Raw genomic sequence first — 19308 nt, 5'->3', positions numbered from 1 at the left:
CCATTGATATATCAAATACTCGTTTGCTGTTTTTGAGTCTTTGCTAAGAGGATTTTCTTTCCTTGATTATTTTTTAGAGATGAGATTGTTAGAGAAGCTTATTTTTTTTATAGTGTATTGATAAGTAGAGAGACGAGAGTTTTTTTTTTTTGAAACAGTAGGAAATTAGAGAGAGGTTAGCGTACAAGAAAAATAACAAAATGAGTATGAAATTAAAACAATAGTTAGACATATATGACTAAAACTCAATTTTCGTTTCAACAAATGTCCATTTTTTCTTTAATTTTTATTGTAAAAAACAATTCTTATAATTTTATGTCCATTAAAAAAATATAAATTTTTATTTGTGGTTTTTTTTCTACTTTTTCTTGAGTAATTTCATTATTTTCCAATTATTTTGTGTTAATTAAATATTTAAAAAATATCAAAAAATCAGATGTATGAATATTCATTACTATAATGGAGAAAACAAATTACATGATCATCGTTCAATATCTCCCACGACCACACGTTTCCCCTTCTATCTTCCTCATATCCGACAATTCAAGGAAACAAATAATTATCAATATCAATTTCTGCCCATTTTTAAACGTATGCTTTTGTACGGTTTCATGTCCACCCATATTCAAGTTTGTTGTTGTCTTAAGCTTGCAGAAAAAATTGTTCTATGCAAAACTACTACCTTGTTCTTGTTGTATATGTTGCCCAAAACTGCTACGAAGCAGTATGAGTTTGTATCAAAATGGCCAAACCTACTATAAAACAAGAAGTTGAAGAAGAACAGAAATACATCAAAATAGAAAAAAGGAAAACTTAGTGACCAAGTTATAATTTAGACCTTTCCTCCTATCCAGAAATTTCTTGATCAAAGAGAGCCCTTGAATCCCTCTAAGCCTTCACTCTTCTTCATCTATATAACAAGCCGCAAAGAGCATTAGAAGTCAGCAATAAGAAAATACAAAAAAACCCCGAAAAATCCTTATTGAAATACTTCTCAATATCAATTTCTGCATGTTTTTAAACATATGATTTCGTACGGTTTCATGTCCACCCCTATTCAAATATGTTATTGTCCTAAGCTTGCAGAAAAAATTGTCCTATGCAAAACAACTTCCTTGTTCTTGTTGTATATGCTGCCCAAAATATGCTACAAAGTAGTCTGAGATTGCATCAAAATGTCCAAACATGCTATACAAAAATAAGGTGAAGAAGGGGAGTACATAAAAATAGCAAAATGGAAAACTTAGTGACCAAGTTATAATCTGGACCTTTCCTCCTATGCAGAAAATTCTTGACCAAAGAGATCCCTTGATTCCCTCTAAGCCTTCACTCTTCTTCACCTATATAACAAGCCGCAAAGAGATTTAGAAGTCAGCATCAAGAAAATACAGAAAAGCCTTAATATTCCTTACTCAAAGCTCAAGAAAAATCCCTAGAAATATCAAGAGTTTCACATTAAAATTCCGAAGTATTTGAGAAAAACTCCTCAACTCAAGACCCCTACATACATAAAAGTAACAGCAAAAAACAATTTCACAACAACAACAAAAGAAGAAGAACCTAGGAAGCTAAATATCATCAGAGGAGTGCCTTGTACTTACCTCGTTGAAGCTCCATCGGATAGTCTCTGATTGGTAATTATTTCTGACTCTGCTACATACTCCAATATCTTATTTTGAACTGAACATTATTGTGTTAGATCCCTTGATTCCCTCTAAGCCTTAACTCTTCTTCATCTATATAACAAGCCGCAAAGAGCTTTAGAAGTCATCATCAAGAAAACACAGAGAAGCCCTAATATTCCTTACTCAAAGCTCAAGAAAGATCCCTAGAAATATCAAGAGTTTCACATTAAAATTCCAAAGTATTTGAGAAAAACTCCTCAACTCAAGACCCCTACATACATAAAAGTAACAGCAAAAAACAATTTCACAACAACAACAAAAGAAGATATATATATATATATATATATATATATATATATATATATATATATATATATATATATATATATATATATATATATATATATATATATATATATATATATATATATATATATATATATATATATATATATATATATATATATATATATATATATATCTCAAATACTCGTTTGCTGTTTTTGAGTCTTTGTTGAGAGTTTTCTTCCCTTTTTTATTTTTTAGAGATGAGATTGTTAGAGAAGCTTATTTTGTTATGGTGTTTTGATAAGTAGAGAGACAACCGTTTTTTTTTGAAACGCTAGGATATTAGAGAGAGGTTAGCGTACAAGAAAAGCAGTAAGATGACTATGAAATTTAAACAATAGTTAGACATAGATGACTGAAACTCCATTTCTGTTTTGGCAAATGTCCATTATTCTTTAATTTTATTTGTAAAAAACAATTATTAAATTTTAATGTCCATTAAAAAAGATAATTTTTTATTTTTGGTTTTTGTTCTACTTTTTCTTATCTAATTTCATTATTTTCCAATTATTATGTTTTAATTAAATATTTAAAAAATATAAAAAAACCAGATTATAAATATTTATTACTAAAATGGAGCAAACAGAACACGTGATCATCGCGCAATATCTCCCACGACCACACGTTTCCCCTTCTATCTCCCACATATCCAGTAATTCAAGGAAACAAATAATTCTCAATATCAATTTCTTCCCGTTTTTAAACGTATGATTTTGTACGGTTTCATGTTCACCCCTATTCAAATTGGTTCCTGTCATAAGCTTACAAAAAAAAATTGTCCTACGCAAAATAACTTCCTTGTTCTTGTCGTATATGCTTCCCAAATCCTGCTACAAAGCAATTTGAGTTTGCATCAAACTGGACAAACCTGTTATACATTAATAAGATGAAGAAGGGCAATACATCAAAATAGAAAAAAAAAACTTAGTGACCAAGTTATAATCTGGACCTTTCCTCTTATGAAAAAATTATTGACCATCGAGAGCCCTTGATTCCTTCTAAGCCTTCACTCTTCTACATCTATATAAAAGCCGCAAAGAGCATTAGAAATCAGCAACAAGAAAACACATAAACTTCCCTTAAAATCCTTACTCAAAGCTCAAGAAAAATTCCAAGAAATATCAAGAGTTTCACATTAAAATTCTGAAGTATTTGAGAAAAACTCCTCAGTTCAAAACCCCTGCATACATAAAAGTACTAGCACAAAACAATTTCACAATAAAAACAAAAGAAGCAGAAGACCCTAGGAAGCTAAATATCATCAGAGGAGTTCCTTGTACTTACCTCGTTGAAGCTCCATCAGAGAGTCTCAGATTTGTAATTATTTTTGAATCTGCTGCATACTCTTATATGTTGTTTTGAATTGAACATTGTTGTGTTTGTCACCATAGATATATCAAATACTCGTTTGCTGTTTTTGAGTCTTTGCTGAGAGTTTTCTTCCCTTGTTTATTTTATAGAGATGAGATTGTTAGATAAGCTTATTTTGATATGGTGTTTATATAAGTAGAGAGACAAGTGTTTTTTTCCGAAACAGTAGGAAATTAGAGAGAGGTTAGCGTACAAGAAAAACAACAACATGAGTATGAAATTAAAACAATAGTCAGACATATATGACTGAAAATCCATTTCTGTATTGACAAATGTCCATTTTTTCTTTAATTTTTTTTTTTTTGTAAAAAAAAATTATTATATTTTTATGTCCATTAAAAAAAGATAAATTATTATTTGTGGTTTTTTTTTCTTCTTTTTCTTATGTGATTTCATTATTTTTCAATTATTATGTGTTAATTAAATATTTTTAAAAAACCTGTTTATGAATATTTATTACGAAAATGGAGAAAACAAAACACATGACCATCGCTCAATATCTCCCACGACAACACGTTTCCCCTTCTATCTCCCACATATCTAGCAACTCAAGGAAACAAATAATTCTCAATATCAATTTCTGCCCGTTTTCAAACGTATGATTTCGTACGGCTTCATGTCCACCCCTATTTAAATTTGTTGATGTATTAAGCTTGCAAAAAAAATGTTCTATGCAAAACAACTTCATTGTTCTTGTGGTATATGCTGCCAAAAATCTGCTACAATGTAGTATGAGTTTGCATCAAAATGGCCAAACCTATTATACAACAGTAAGGTGAAGAAGGGTAGTACATCATAATAGCAAAAAGGAAAACTTAGTGACCAGGTTTTAATCTGGACCTTTCCTCCAATGTAGAAAATTCTTGACCAAAGAGATCCATTAGCCTTCATTCTTCTTAATCTATACAACAAGCTATAAAGAGCTTTAGAAGTCAGCAACAATAAAATACATAAAAGCCCTAAAGTCCTTCATCAAAGCTCAAGAAAAAACCAAGGAAATATCTAGAGTTTCACACTGTAACTCTGAACTATTTGAGCTAAACTCCTCAATTCAAGACCCCTGCATCCAAGACCTTGCATACAGAAAGGTACCAGCACAAAAAAATATCACAACAATAGCAAAAGAATAAGAAGGATCTAGGAAGCTAATTATTATCACAGGGGTTCCTTGTACTTACCTTCTTGAAGCTCCATCGGAGAGTCTTCGATTGGTAATTATTTCAGACTTTGTTGCATACTCTTATATGTTGTTTTGAACAAAACATTATTGTGTTTGTCGCTATAGATATATCAAACACTCGTTCGCTAATTTTGATTCTTTGCTAAGAGAGTTTTTTTTCCTTGAATATTTTTTAGAGATGAGATTGTTAGAGAAGCATATTTATTTATGATATTTTTTGCTACGCATAAAGTTAATTCACTTCACAATATATCACAATACAACTTATCAACATTGACCATAGGGTCTACAACAACAACAACAAATTCCACATACTAGTAACAAGGACAACAATTTCGTCATATTAATAATAACACCAACTAACTCATCATGTTAACAACAAACATCAACAATCTATCATATTAACAACAAACATCAACAATCAAGCAACATCATAACACGACATATTCAACTTAATAAAAACATATTTATTGTTAATTCATCACAATGCATCATTATCAGCTCATACATGTCAAATACGTACAATTAATTGCATATAGCATACAACATCATTATCAATTTATGCATATCAACACATAAGAAAGTATAATTCATATTATATAATCTTCTAATGGTTCTCAATCCATTCTTATAATCGGGTTCTCAATCCATTCTTATAAGTAGCATATTTTCACAAAATTAAGCCATCAAATCGGTTTCTCTCATAGGCAAATCGATTTCATTTTGAAACAGAAGTAAAATATCGAAAACGCAGCTAGGCAAATCGATTTCCCCCATAGGCAAATCGATTTCATGTTGAAACAGAAACAAAATATTGAAAACACATCAAAGCAAAACGATTTCCCCCCATAGGTAAATTGATTTCCTGCTGAACCAGAAACAAAAATCTGCAACTTTTCCCAAATACGAACCTGTGTATCCAAACTTCCAAAAATCCCAATTTCGCAACCAAAACTCAGTATTTCAGTCCCAATGATTTAACCCACAACAAACACAACAATCTAATACACATATACAATCCATTGCACACAATTTATCACATTCATACTAACAAATTCCAAAAAATCATCAAACATCAAAATTGCAAATATAGAAGATCATGGATATCAAAGCATAGAATCAAACCCACCATAACATATCATCAATACAAGTTAGAACATACACATCATTCATGACAACCAAAACACATAACAACTCAAATCCTTCACACATTCATGGATTGACAATTATGAAACCTAACCTCTACCATACCCATCGTCATGCCAACCCTTAGAGAGTAAGAACCCCACCCTTACCTTAGCAAAAGCTTCACCTTCTCCAATGGAGTTCTTCCCCTTTATGCCCTAACTTTCCTCTTTCTTCTCTTATTTATCTTCTTTCTCCAAAATAAGTTATGAGACTCAATCTCTAAAACCCTAACTCTTACTATCTCACTTCTCACTAATGGGCTTAACCCATAATTCATCTATTGTGTCATATCTCTACCACTAAGGCCCAATACTACTAACTTCATTATATTATATCAAATAAATCACAAAACACACTATCAATAATTAAATAGTCACATAACATAAACGAATATTATTCCTAATAATATTACACAACTATAATTGATCCATAACTTAAATAATACTAACTCGCAATTGTATTTCTCCGACTAATCCGACCATAACTTAACTGCTCAAATCAACACATTAATCCAATCACGCCTTTAAATTAATACCGATAAATCCCGACTTCAACTAATTCCAACGAATAAATCCTTGATCAATTTAATTAAATAATTAATTAAATTTGGGGCGTTACACCTGCTATACAACAGTAAGTGAAGAAGGGCAATGCATCAGAATAGCAAAAAAGAGAACTTAGTGACCAGGTTTTAATCTGGACCTTTCCTCCAATGCAGAATTTTTTTGACCAAAGAGAGCATTTTATTTCCTCTAGGCCTTCATTCTTCTTCATCTATATAACAAGCTGCAGAGAGCTTTAGAAGTCAGCAACAAGAAAACATAGAAAAGCCCTAAAAGTCCTTCATCAAAGCTCAAGAAAAATCCCAAGAAATATCTAGAGTTTCATATTGAAACTCCGAGTTATTTAACCGAAAATCCTTAATCCAAGACCTTGCATACAGAAAGGTACCAGCACAAAACAATATCACAACAATAGCAAAAGAATCAGAAGGATCTAGGAAGCTAATTATTATCACAGGGGTTCCTTGTACTTACCTCCTTGAAGCTCCATCGGAGAGTCTCTGATTGGTAATTATTTCAGACTATGCTGCATACTCTTATATGTTGTTTTGAACTAAACATTATTGTGTTTGTCGCTATAGATATATCAAACACTCGTTCGCTATTTTTGATTCTTTGCTAAGAGAGTTTTTTTCGCTTGAATATTTTTTAGAGATGAGATTGTTAGAGAAGCTTATTTATTTATGGTGTTTTGCTAAGCATAGGGACACAAGTTTTTTTCCAAAATGGTATGAGATTAGATAGAGGTTAGCATACAAAAGATACTGCAAAATGAGTATTAAATCAAAAGATTAGTTAGACATATATAACTGAAACTCCATTTTCGTTTTTGACAAATGTCTATTTTTTCTTTAATTGTTTTTGGAATAAAAACAATTATGATATTTTTATATTCATTAAAAAATGGATAAATTTTTATTTGTTTTTTTTCTTTTTGTTATGTAAATTTACTATTTTCCCATTATTTTGTGTTAATTAAATATTTAAAAAATCATCAAAAAAATCAGATTTATGAATATTTATTACTAAAAAGGAGAAAACAGAACATGTGATCTTGGCTAGGTTTCCTTGAAAACTCGAGCTAGGAGTGGATTTCTAGATACAGACAACAGGTATCTCCCAGGATTAACTGTTAATATTCCATTGCAATTTATAACATAGGTTCGATCTTTGTCATATTATGGCTAAAAAGGGGGAGAGATATTGATGCCGATTTTGCTACTGGAAGCAAACATGACCTTGTTGTTGTTGTCTAGAAAGTTGAAGTTGCTGCTGACTGTTAAAAGAATAGTTTTAGCCAAAATAAGCCAAAGGGGAAGATTGTTGATGCTCTGTCTATTCTGTATTATTGTCTAATGTTTGGCTAAAACATATAATAGCAGCAAAAGGTTTAATTGTGAATCTTGCAAATATAAAAAGAACAAAGCAGATACATGCAAGATGTTAGATGGAATGTCATGACATCAACTCATGACATCGCGCCTGCAGAACTGGAAGGAAGGTTCAGTTTGTACTCAACAGATACATGATATTCAAAGAATATTTTGTAATCCTATGTGGCGCAAATTTAAAGGTCAAAAGAATATTTGAAGAATCAGATAAGATGATTGAAGACTCAGGAAGAATCAGATCAGAAGATTGAAAGATTCAGCAGTTTCTAATTTAGGAGATAAATTAGGAAACTCATGATTAAAAGACCTTATTTGTAGCATAATATTTCTCCATATTTGTAACAGCAAGGAGTGTTGCGATCTATAAGCCCAAGTCCAATTGGGATCATGTTATAAATAGGAATCTTTGTAACCTAGTTTTATATAGAAAACCTTGTTTAGAAACGATGCAGTCATTAGGGTTTCTATAGGTAGACCACCCAGGTTGTGGGATGGCTGCCATGTCCTTCTCAAAACCTGTAGGTAAGAGAAGTGATTGTCCTCACTCGAAACCTGTAGGTAAGAGTTGAGTATTGTATTCTAGATCGAAGCTGTGAAGCAAGATCAAGTTATTGTACATTGTTAATTGTGTAAATAGCTGTTGCAGGGTTGTAACAGTTAGGTATCACTAGGGAGTGAGAAGAGGTTCTCTTGTCTTGGATGGAGTTCTGAGATAAAGGTTGCATTGGGTAGTGAATAGGTAAACTAGAGGTTGTTTATCTGTAAACCAGAGGTTGTTTACATAAAATAATACTACTGATAGTGAAATCTTCTTCCTGGCTTGGTAGCCCCCAGAGTAGGTAGTTAGACCGAACTAGGTTAACAATTAACTGTGTTATTTATCTTCTGCATTGTTTGTTCAGTTATGAATGTTATGACATCGTTTATAACATCAGGTTCAGAAGTGTTAGCTATTCCTGAACAAACCATATAAATGTTACAATCTGGTTATGTTTACTGAACATGTGTGATCCCATGTCTCATTGACTCCTGTCTAGGAGTAATTAATAATTGAGGGATCTTTCTATTCTGCCTCTGCTACATTTAATAACAGATCAAATGTCTTGACATCGGGATTGACATCCGAGTCTGTCATACCAGAATTTCAATTATCAGGCTTATGGGTGGGTGACTATGGTTTTTGTTATGTATTCTTGTGTATTAGGTGTCGTTATTGTGTTAATTGTTAATAATCTTTTAGGAAGGTTGAATTTTGTTACTAAGGTGATATAGGATAATTTCTTGCTTTTGTAAATAATCTTGTGGCGAAAATAATACACATGGTATGTTTGAAGAAAATTGGTTTATACCATATCACTTGGGTTTTGATGATAACAAAGTATTTAATGAACAATTAGGTACGCTAACATATGTTCAAGTGTGCAGGATCATTAGTCAAAGAATTTACTGGACTCTGACTCTGATAGGAACATATAAAGAGAAGCTTGAGACTCAGATTATGAGAGATCAAAATATGATGACTCAAATTTTGAATGATAAGATTTTATTGTCTCACATCTAGGGAATCCAGCTTCTGGTGGAAACTTAGACTCTGAAGTCCATGTGCAAAGAAACTCAATCTCTGACCGATACTCAATTTCTGAAAGCAGGTCTATCTTGTCAAGTCCAGTCATAGTTTAAAATTACGAAAAAAATTGTTTGAAACAAATATTGAAAGAGGGACTAACATAACTCAGTTAAATTTTGTAAGAGATTAAATAGAGACCTTTTTTTCTCAAGGACTAATTTGGACTCTCCCTTTTTTGTGAGGGACTAAAATGGGTCTTCACTGGTGGTCCAATCACAGTTCAAAAGTAAAAAAAAAACAGTTTAAAAAAAATATTAGTAGAGGGACTAACATGGCTCGGTTAATTTTTGTAAGGGATTTAATAGGGACTTTTTTTTTCTCAGGGACTAATCTGACCTCTATAGTTTTTCTGGGGGACTAAAATGGGACTTCACTCTATAAATTAATATAAAAAGATATTATAAAATATTTATAATATTTTAAAAGATATTATTATATATATAGTATTCTATAAAATATTATTAGATATATATATTTATAATAGTCTAGTTGATAGAACTGGTACCAAAATAGATAGATAATTGAATAACTACTAGTTTTATTGAGTATCCCTTGTGGAAAACAGTCTCACTGATATATACACTGAGAAATGTATAAGAAAACAAAGCTAATAGTAGAAAATGTAAGAAGTATGAGAACACGGTTCTGCCAAGGATTTCGAGAGCCGTGGAACTCTTCCTTTCCAAATTTCACTTAGAATTTCTAAGATGTCCCCCCATGTTCAGTGTCTTCTCATTATATATTTCCTCACTTCCCAAAATCTAACTATCCCATAACTCCTACAATGTAACTCAAAATGCTCCCTATATTCTTCCATTGTTCTTGTTTGTTTGAGACTCAGCAACAATTCAAATGGACTTTGGATCATTGAGGGTTGAAAACATTTAAGTATGGCTGTTTCGAATTCCTCCCAAGTCGAGTTTGGTGAAGACACCTGAAGAATCAAGCGATAATAGAAGAGTTGAAGGTGGTGTGTGAATTTATTGAAGTTTTCCCTGATGAAATTCTTGATGTACCGCTTGAAAAGGAAGTTGAATTCTCTATTGATCTTGTACCTGGTACTAGACCCGTGTCTGTGGCACCGTACAGGATGTCCGCATCAGAGTTGTCGGAATTGAAGAATCAATTAGAAGAATTCCTGATGTTCTTGGATGATATTTGGATTTACTCTAAATCAGAATCAGATCATGCTGAGAATTTGAAGTTGGTATTGCAAGTCTTGAAAGAGAAGATGTGGTATGCAAAGTTGTCCAAGTGTGAATTCTGGTTGAAAGAAGTTAGTTTTCTTGGTCATGTCATTTCTGGTGATGGCATTGAAAAGATGCTAGTTGACCTGAATTGACACCAGTATCATAAATTTACTTAGCATGGATACCAACACTAACCATCTATATGATTAGATACCATATGAATAGGCTCTAGAAAAACCTTGTATAGCTTATTCGATTTCTCGATAAAAAGAAATATGACCAATAGTGGTTCGAATGTATATCCAACGAATTTCTTTTTTTATACTTCTTATTACTAAATGATCCCCATAAATCTCATAATAGGTACCAAAAGATTCATAGTGAATTTCGATAGGAACTTCTCTCGGAGACATAATGCGTTGATGTATTCGCCACCGGAGCCAAAAAGGACTATCGAAATTGATTCTTTTCTATCTATAAGCTTCAATTGCATCATAGGAATTGCAAAAAAAAGGTTCTTTTTTCATATTTCTATGGATTCGTCTAAATTAGATGCTGCGTTGAGATGGGAAACTCCGAAGTCGGCTATCGAGATTAGAATCTTTTTGGGATTAGCCGGTTATTATAGAAGGTTCATTAAAGGATTTTCTAAGTTGGCACTTCCGTTGACTAAGTTGACTTGTAAGGGTAAGGCTTTTGTATGGGATCTTCAATGTGAAGAGAGTTTCACCGAGTTGAAGAAGAGATTGACGTCGGCACCGATTTTGATATTGCCTAATCCGGAAGAATCGTTTGTGGTTTATTGTGATGCTTCTAATATGGGTTTTTGTATGGTAATTATTTCTGACCATGCTTCATAATCTTATATGTTGTTTTGTACCAAACATTGTTGTGTTTATCACGGTAGATATATTAAATACTTGTTTTTTGTTTTTGATTCTTTGCTAAGAGAGTTTTTTTCCCTTGTTTATTTTTTAGAGATGAGATTGTTAGAGAAGCTTATTTTGTTAGGGTGTTTTGATAAGCAGAGAGACAAGTTTTATTTTGAAACGGTAGGAAATTAGAGAGAAAGTTATGCATCTTTGAAATCACGAAAAATCAACTTATTTTTATACTTAGAATTTTTTTGAAGTATAAGGCTTCAAAATGACCTATAATGTTTCAATAAATTCCATGGCCTTCCAAGCACAATTCGATCTTTATCATTGAAGATGAATTAAAACCACGTCAAGAAGATTTCATAGCAAAAAAAGGCACTCCAATATGTTGAGAAATGAGAAAGTTATGATCTTGGGAAGTTGATGAAAAAATGTTGAAAACTCCATATATGACCTATAATATTTTAGAATCTTTCATGACCTTATACTCAAAATTAACCTTGAACCTTGAATGTGATTTGTAGACTCACTCAATATTATTGTGCAAAATGATTGGGCTAAAAATGATGAAAATTGAACAAGATATAATCCTTTGAAGTTGGCACACAACTCTTTGGGCTTTCAAGGAGGACCTATAATGTCTTCATATCTTTGATGGTTTTTTTCACAAAATATCTCTTGACTTATGAATAGAATTTTTTGATGATGTCAAAGAGAGTCATTTTCAAAAACAAGCACTCAAAAATGTTGAAAATTGAGAGAGTTATGCCCTTTTGATCATGGGATCAGGAACTTGCCAAATTAGGTCAAACACCTTTAATCAACTTTGAATCTTTTGAAATTTGCTTGCACTCTAAGCCATGAGAAAGTACATAAGACCTTGAATTGATGTTATCTTGAAGCACACTTGAGGATGAGGTTCATAGCTTGATGAAACTTGTTGAAGAAGGCATGGAAATAAACACATGAACTTATGGAGTTTCTTGATGAATCAAGCCACATGATCTTTAGATGAACTTGATCAAATGAAGTTGAAAGATGCTTAAGAATAATACTTTAATGAAGTGAGTGTTAATTTTAAGTTTAAAACCATTGAGCTTCCATGAATGACCAATTGATTGAGAGTCGATCCTCCAAACCCTAGTTTAGGATGGGAGATGAATGCACTTGGTTCAACACCTACAATGTACAAAGTATTCAAAGAAACAAGATATGTTTTCGTATTTTGGTTAGAGATTAGTATAAAAAAATATTCACAATATAATCAAACTTGGGTGCTTGGTGATCCCTCAAAGGTAAGATGAGCACAAAACCAAGGGTCACTCTCAAGATTGTGATCTTGATGTGTTGTATGAATGAAAAAATGATATGGTGATCTTAGGGTTAAAAATTAGGGGTATAACACTGCAGAAATCCATCGGAAGCGAATACATGCATAAAGTTGCAATAATGACGCTGACGTCAGCGTTCCGCTCTGGAAAGTGTCGAAAATAGTTCAAAAAACACCATTTTTCTCCTATTTCGTCGAATGTTATGTCGAAAATGGCATTTTGGGGGGGGGGGATTTTCTATCTCATATTTTCGAAATAGAGCTTCAGGTTTTGGAGGTTAGAATCAATTCTTAGAAGTAAGTCGATCTTCAAATCGAAATGATCAGTCTTGGCCATTATCATGATTCATCCAATCGAAAGACGAAATGATTTTGGTCGATTTCCTAGTATCATAAAGACCAAAAAAATATGTTTTTGAACTTAGAAATTTTTTTGAGGTTATCAAGTGGCAAATAAGTATGTATAGTCGAATAAGGCTGGATTGGATAAGATTAGACGATTATTCAAAGATACGTGTAAAGCTTGTAGAAATCAGTTTGCATGACGTTGGGAATGTGGCAAAGTTTGCTAAGTCGGCCGTTGTAGACAGTTATATTAGGACTAGTATATAAGCAGTGTTTGTTTATATTTTTAGGATCAGTATTGAGAGAAACGAGTGATCTAACAATGTATGTGTTTGCGTTCAACTTTATAAATTAAGTTCTTTATTTTCAATTATGTATTGCATTCAATTCTCTGATCTGCAAATTCATTGTACTCATCTTGAATCTTGATCTGACTTGTGCGTTGGAGTGTTAATCATACAAGTCCACCTCACGCCACCGTAACGGAGCTCAAAGTCATCGTTCAATATCATTAATTTTCTAACTCTTTTCATTTTTAAATCCCTCGTAGAACTAGATCAATCATTTTTTATTTGTAAATGTGTCATTGTTTTTTGGGTTTTTATTTGACCCAAAATTTTTAAACATAAAAATGACTTATATATTTTATAGTGGTTTTAATACTTTATTTGAATAAAATAATTTTTCAATAAAAACTTTATTAAAAAAATTTGAACTAAAATTCTAAATTTCCTTTTAAAATATTAATAATTTAATCCGAATGCATTATTATTATTTTGTTTGGATTAAATTAGTGGGTTTTTTTCAATTCCTTTCAAGTTTCAATCTAAGAGAAGAAGCAATATGAAATGATTGTCATAAAGTGAGTGTCTATAGAGAAGAGGGATGACCCATTAGTGGAATATAAAATTAAGGGGGAGAATTCGATATACATTTATTATCTAACCTACTTAAAGTCGACCTTATTTTTATTATATTTTTGTAAAGCCACTAGGTTCAAATTTTTATAATCTATTTAGTGCAAATATTTATCGATTCCTATTCAACAATACCCAAAAGTTGACGAACCATTTTCCCAACAAAAGAAAACAATGCAAATTCATTATTATAAACTATACCGTCCATATCACATCAATGACACTTTGACCCATTTTCTCATTCCTCGCATTTCATTTCACAACATGTTTCTCACTTCAATTTTTCTTCCACCGTCCACATTTTTCTTTGACCAAACATTATACAATGTAGTACCATGTCTTCATTATATAAACCACCATTGCCTATGTTTGTATCTAACACAATCTACCAACAAAACATTTCATTAACCAAATTCTTCTATCATCAACAATGGCCACTTCAACCAATGTTTTGAGTTCCTTCATTAACCCTACCACTGTTGCCACCACCCCAAAACCCTTTCTCGCACCCCCATCTTCTTTCAAACCTTTCACTCCATCGAATTCGTCTCTCACAAAGAGCCTTAAGATGAACGCAGTTCCTAAGAAATCTTTTACTTGCAAAAGTCAAGTAAGCGAGCACGTCAACACTGGTAATAATCATTATAATATTAATCATACAATATAACATATTTTTTCCCAAGTTTTTTTTGGAATTTTTTATATTTATTTTTTTGATTGATTTTTCAGAAAATGCTCAAGAATTGTTTGTGTATGAACTCAACGAAAGAGACCGTGGAAGCCCTGCTTATTTGAGATTAAGCAACAAAAGTGTTAACACTCTTGGTGATTTAGTTCCTTTCAGCAACAAAGTATATACTTTCTCTCTATTATATTTGCGACGTTTTAAAACTGTTGCTAAAAGTGATTAAACCGTTGCTAATATTTGATTATTATGTAGTTGTACACTGGTGACCTACAAAAACGCATTGGAATAACAGCAGGAATATGCATATTGATTCAACACAATGAGGAAAGGAAAGGAGATAGATATGAAGCAATCTACAGTCTTCATTTTGGAGACTATGGTTCATTGGCAGTTCAAGGACCGTATCTTACTTATGAAGACACATACTTAACAGTGACTGGTGGATCTGGAATATTTGAAGGTGTTAGTGGACAAGTGAAGTTGCATCAAATTGTTTTTCCGTTTAAGATTCTGTATACGTTTTATTTGAAGGGTATTAAGCCATTGCCTCAGGAATTTCTTGGTCAACATGTTGAGCCTCATGTTGGTGTTGAAGCTTCTGCTGATGCTAAGGCTCTTCAGCCTCATGCTACCATTGCTGGATTTAAGAATTACTAGATAGTTGGTTTTGTGTGATTAAAGAGATAGAAAAATTGTATAAGTTGCAATATTATGGTTCTTGCTTGGATTCTTAGCTGGATTTATGAATAAATTGCAAGATTTCTGTTAGGATGCAAAAGCAAAACCCTAACAAGACTAAACAAACTAAGAAAAGGCAATAAAACTATTTAAGAAAATAAGAAACTTTTCATTCATTTGATAATGATTCCATGTCTCAAGGACTACATATATAGTATTCCTAATGGATAATTAAATAAAGCCCAATTTTATAAAAGCCCAATTCAACACCCTTAAAAGATCCTAAGAACATTCTAGAATTATTACAAAACAATAACTAATATAAGATACTAATTAAACTATATTAACTCTCTATCATTGCCGCGGGGTTCACATGAATCTTGTCCTCAAGGTTCGAAAATAAATATGAGAATAGAGATAATGTTCCCGGATCCCATGGCTTGAATGACAAATTGTCACTGATTATTTGCAACACAAACTGCAGAATTTGAAAATTCAATTTTCTAATGTAAGGTGATTCCGCTGCATCCAAAGTTGCCTCTACGGGACTTAAAATCCGACAAAACTTTGTCACTTTCCCAGCAGCTGCTATGCGAACTTCAGCTTCATTATTTGCAATATGGAATAAACCACATGCAGAGACTTGAGCAGTAAACCATTCACCACCTCCGAGCAACAGAAGAGGGACATTAAAGGATCTCATATATTGGATACACTCCGCATGGCCTTTGATTGAAAGATTGAAACAACCTAACATGTCTCTAGATAAAGAGTCAGCACCACATTGCAATACCACAACACCTGGTTTAAAAATATTCGTCATTTTTCCCATTATGGGCTTAAACAACGAATGGTAGGTCTCAGCGTCAATTTCGTTATCCAAGGGAACATTGAGTGAGTAATATTTCCCAGTACCATATCCAATATCACGAACATCTCTTGTTGCCGGAAAGCAGTCCCCACACTTATAAAACAAAACAGTCGTAACCCGATCCGTAGCGTAAAAGGTCTCCTCGACACCATCACCATGGTGGATATCAATGTCCACATATAAAACATGCTCGTGTATCTTGAGAAGTTTCCCTAACAAGGAGGCTGCCATAGCTCTTTGTTCGAGTCGAATTTCTTCCGTCAAAGGCAATAGCAATTCAAGAATGTAGACAACCCCGTCGTGCTTAGCAGCTGCCCAGCCCAGGCCAGTTCTGGTGTGGTTGCCAATGCATAGAGAACATGGAGAGACCCTTCACGATAACTGGGAGCTGAGTGAAGCATTTGCAATAAAAGCAGAAGACTAGATCCATCTGCAACCATGGCTTGCAAGCAGGGAGGATAGGCTGTCAAGAGTGATAGCACTGCAAGGCAAGGTTGAGGAATGTTACTGTCTGATGCTTCGGCCACCGAAAAGCATTCAGAAAGAGGCAACAACTTGTTTTTATTAGAAAATATGGATACTAAATTTGGACTGCTAGTCAAAAGGTTCTGAAGAGAGATCGTTGCCAAACGAAGATTTTGAATCAGCTCAGGTTCTTGTTTCCCTAGAGATTTTTCGTCCGACATTGTGCCAGAATTATTCGAGATCTGATGTTCATTGACAGATCCATCAACAGCCTCATTTAGATGCTCGGAATTCTCGGTGAAACCGGAGGTCTCTTCAACACATTGATTATGCAGAAGACATGATATAAAGTCAATTGGTTCGACACAAAAAGCTCTTGGTTTACTAATTTCGAAGTCTGGCCGATCATTGTAGACTCTCAAGAAAACATTGCCAATGAACAATTCTTTCGATATTGCTTCGAAGACAAAGTCGTGTGAGTTTGAGCCATCAGGACCTTGAGTTGTGCGTTGCTGATCCACAAATTGCAGAAGCTCTGCTTCTGATTGTGAATGTGATGGAGATGGAGATTCAGGTTGTTCTTGTTCAGATTCCGAATCAGATTTGTGTTCAGAGAGTTCAATTTCTTTGACGCTGGGAGGGTCAAAGATGAAACTGGATGACATTGTTGAGAGAGAAGAATGGAGGTTGGTTGAATCAGGGTTTAGAAAGGGGTTCTTTTTCTGTACTGTATCTACAACTGCATGGTGCTTTCTATTTGGATTCAGATTCGGATTCATATTTGGACCGCTCCAGCTTTCACTCGGAGCAAAATCACCGTTCCCAGCCAAATGCGGTGAGATTGCGGAGTTCAAAGAGTCACGATCGTGAGCATCGAAAGCGAAGGAACATCGATCGATGCTGGCGGAAGCGGAGGAGAAGAGACTGACGTTAGATTCGAGAGTGAAGATGACAGAGTCAGGACTTGTATCACCGGCCATAGTGACGGTGGTGGCGGTGTTACGTCGTGTTGAACCGACACGCCTCCATGATCTACGTTTTTCATGAATCCCTAAATCACACATTGTGAAGGAACAATACTCAATCACATTTAGATTTGCATTTGGATTTGCAAGGATTTCATCAAATTTTGCAACTTCAGCGTTGGTAATACTAGTAGGATTCTCACTGACAACCGTAAAACCCTTCTTAAAGGTTTTGGATCTTTTCTTAAAAGAGAGGTGAGACACTTGCAAATATTTCCCAAAATCTCTTCCATGATTAGAATGAGTTTGAAATTTAGGACCAAGTATGGAGGAGTTATTTGTTGGGTTTTGGAGTTGATAGAAATTGTTGTAGTAGGATGAATAATGAGATGTAGGATAGGATGAATATGGGTTAGGTGGAGGAGGTGTATACCCATGATTAAAATACAAATATGGTGATGGTGTTGGAACATATGGATTTGTGTAATAGGGTGAGAAAAGTTCCCATGGAAAGGATGGAAATGAAGGTGTGGTAAGAGTTGTGAAAGAGGGGTTTGTGGGATAGGTAGGAGGAATACTCCATTGATGAGATGAAGGTGTATGATAAGGATAATCCATAGAAGGATTTGAGTACATGGATGAAAGCACCATTTGTTAGGATGCAAAAGCAAAACCCTAACAAGACTAAACAAACTAAGAAAAGGCAATAAAACTATTTAAGAACTGAAGCAGTTAGACGAGAAAATTGAAAACCTATTCACTTTTGCTGGATTTCATATTTATACTCCGAATAAACCTTATTTTATAACGAGTATATCGTGCACTCAAGGAATATCAAATTCTCTCCATCCAAATCTCAAATTATGATGATTAAACTCTTACATGATGCATGGTGTTTTCTATGGTTTTAAATTGGGTCCGCAACCATAATTACAGCCGCAATATTACTGATGTGGTAGCCTACGCATCCGCATCAGACCGCAGTTGCGGTGTGATTTGTAATTGAAGGATAGAAAAACACTTAGAAAGGGGGGGTTTGAATAAGTGTAGCTTTAAAAACTTGACAGATAAAAATAAATTGCACAGTTATTTTTATCCTGGTTCGTTGTTAACTAAACTACTCCAGTCCACCCCCGCAGAGATGATTTACCTCAACTGAGGATTTAATCCACTAATCGCACGGATTACAATGGTTTTCCACTTAGTCCGCAACTAAGTCTTCCAGAGTCTTCTGATCACACACTGATCACTCCAGGAACAACTGCTTAGATACCCTTTAAGACTTTTCTAGAGTCTACTGATCAACACGATCACTCTAGTTACAATCTGCTTAGTTCACTCCCAAGACTTCCTAGAGTATTCTGATCAACACGATCACTCTAGTTTCTTACAACTTAATGTAATCAATTCTAAGAGTTTACAAATGCTTCTTACAAGCGATAATCACAACTGTGATATTTCTCTTAATCGTTTAAGCTTAATCTCACTAATATATTACAACAGCAATGTAGTGAGCTTTGATGAAGATGAAGATTCTGAGTTTTGATTTGAACAGAGTTTCAGCAAGTTGATATGAGTTGTTTTTGGTGCAGAATCGTTAACCTTGCTTCTCATCAGAACTTCATATTTATAGGCGTTGGAGAAGATGACCGTTGAATGCATTTAATGCTTTGCGTGTTCCGTACAGC

At 33.6% G+C, this 19308-nt stretch overlaps 2 protein-coding genes across 2 annotated transcripts; one reads left to right on the top strand and one right to left on the bottom strand.

Annotated features, from left to right (window-relative positions):
• Positions 1-14348: 14348 nt before the first annotated feature.
• Positions 14349-15419, top strand: LOC131630557 (allene oxide cyclase, chloroplastic-like). The gene is made up of 3 exons (XM_058901340.1): positions 14349-14585; positions 14683-14804; positions 14894-15419. The coding sequence occupies exons 1-3, from the start codon at positions 14384-14386 to the stop codon at positions 15296-15298; spliced, it is 729 nt and encodes a 242-aa protein (XP_058757323.1). The 5' UTR covers positions 14349-14383; the 3' UTR covers positions 15299-15419.
• Positions 15420-15662: 243 nt separating this feature from the next.
• Positions 15663-16421, bottom strand: LOC131630540 (histone deacetylase 19-like). Its single transcript, XM_058901321.1, has one exon. The coding sequence runs from the start codon at positions 16419-16421 to the stop codon at positions 15663-15665; it is 759 nt and encodes a 252-aa protein (XP_058757304.1).
• Between the last annotated feature and the right edge of the window lie 2887 nt (positions 16422-19308).

Source organism: Vicia villosa, unplaced genomic scaffold (assembly GCF_029867415.1).
Source record: "Vicia villosa cultivar HV-30 ecotype Madison, WI unplaced genomic scaffold, Vvil1.0 ctg.000696F_1_1, whole genome shotgun sequence".
Classification (NCBI taxonomy): Eukaryota; Viridiplantae; Streptophyta; class Magnoliopsida; order Fabales; family Fabaceae; genus Vicia; species Vicia villosa.
This window is presented reverse-complemented; position numbering and strand designations above follow the sequence as displayed.

Bases quoted from the DNA above. Each gene is read 5' to 3' on its own strand.
- LOC131630557 (XM_058901340.1), top strand. From the start codon at position 14,384: ATGGCCACTTCAACCAATGTTTTGAGTTCCTTCATTAACCCTACCACT. The intron at 14,586-14,682 runs GTAATAATCATT...TTGATTTTTCAG, and splicing joins AAGCGAGCACGTCAACACTG to AAAATGCTCAAGAATTGTTT. The intron at 14,805-14,893 runs GTATATACTTTC...ATTATTATGTAG, and splicing joins TAGTTCCTTTCAGCAACAAA to TTGTACACTGGTGACCTACA.
- LOC131630540 (XM_058901321.1), bottom strand. From the start codon at position 16,421: ATGGCAGCCTCCTTGTTAGGGAAACTTCTCAAGATACACGAGCATGTT.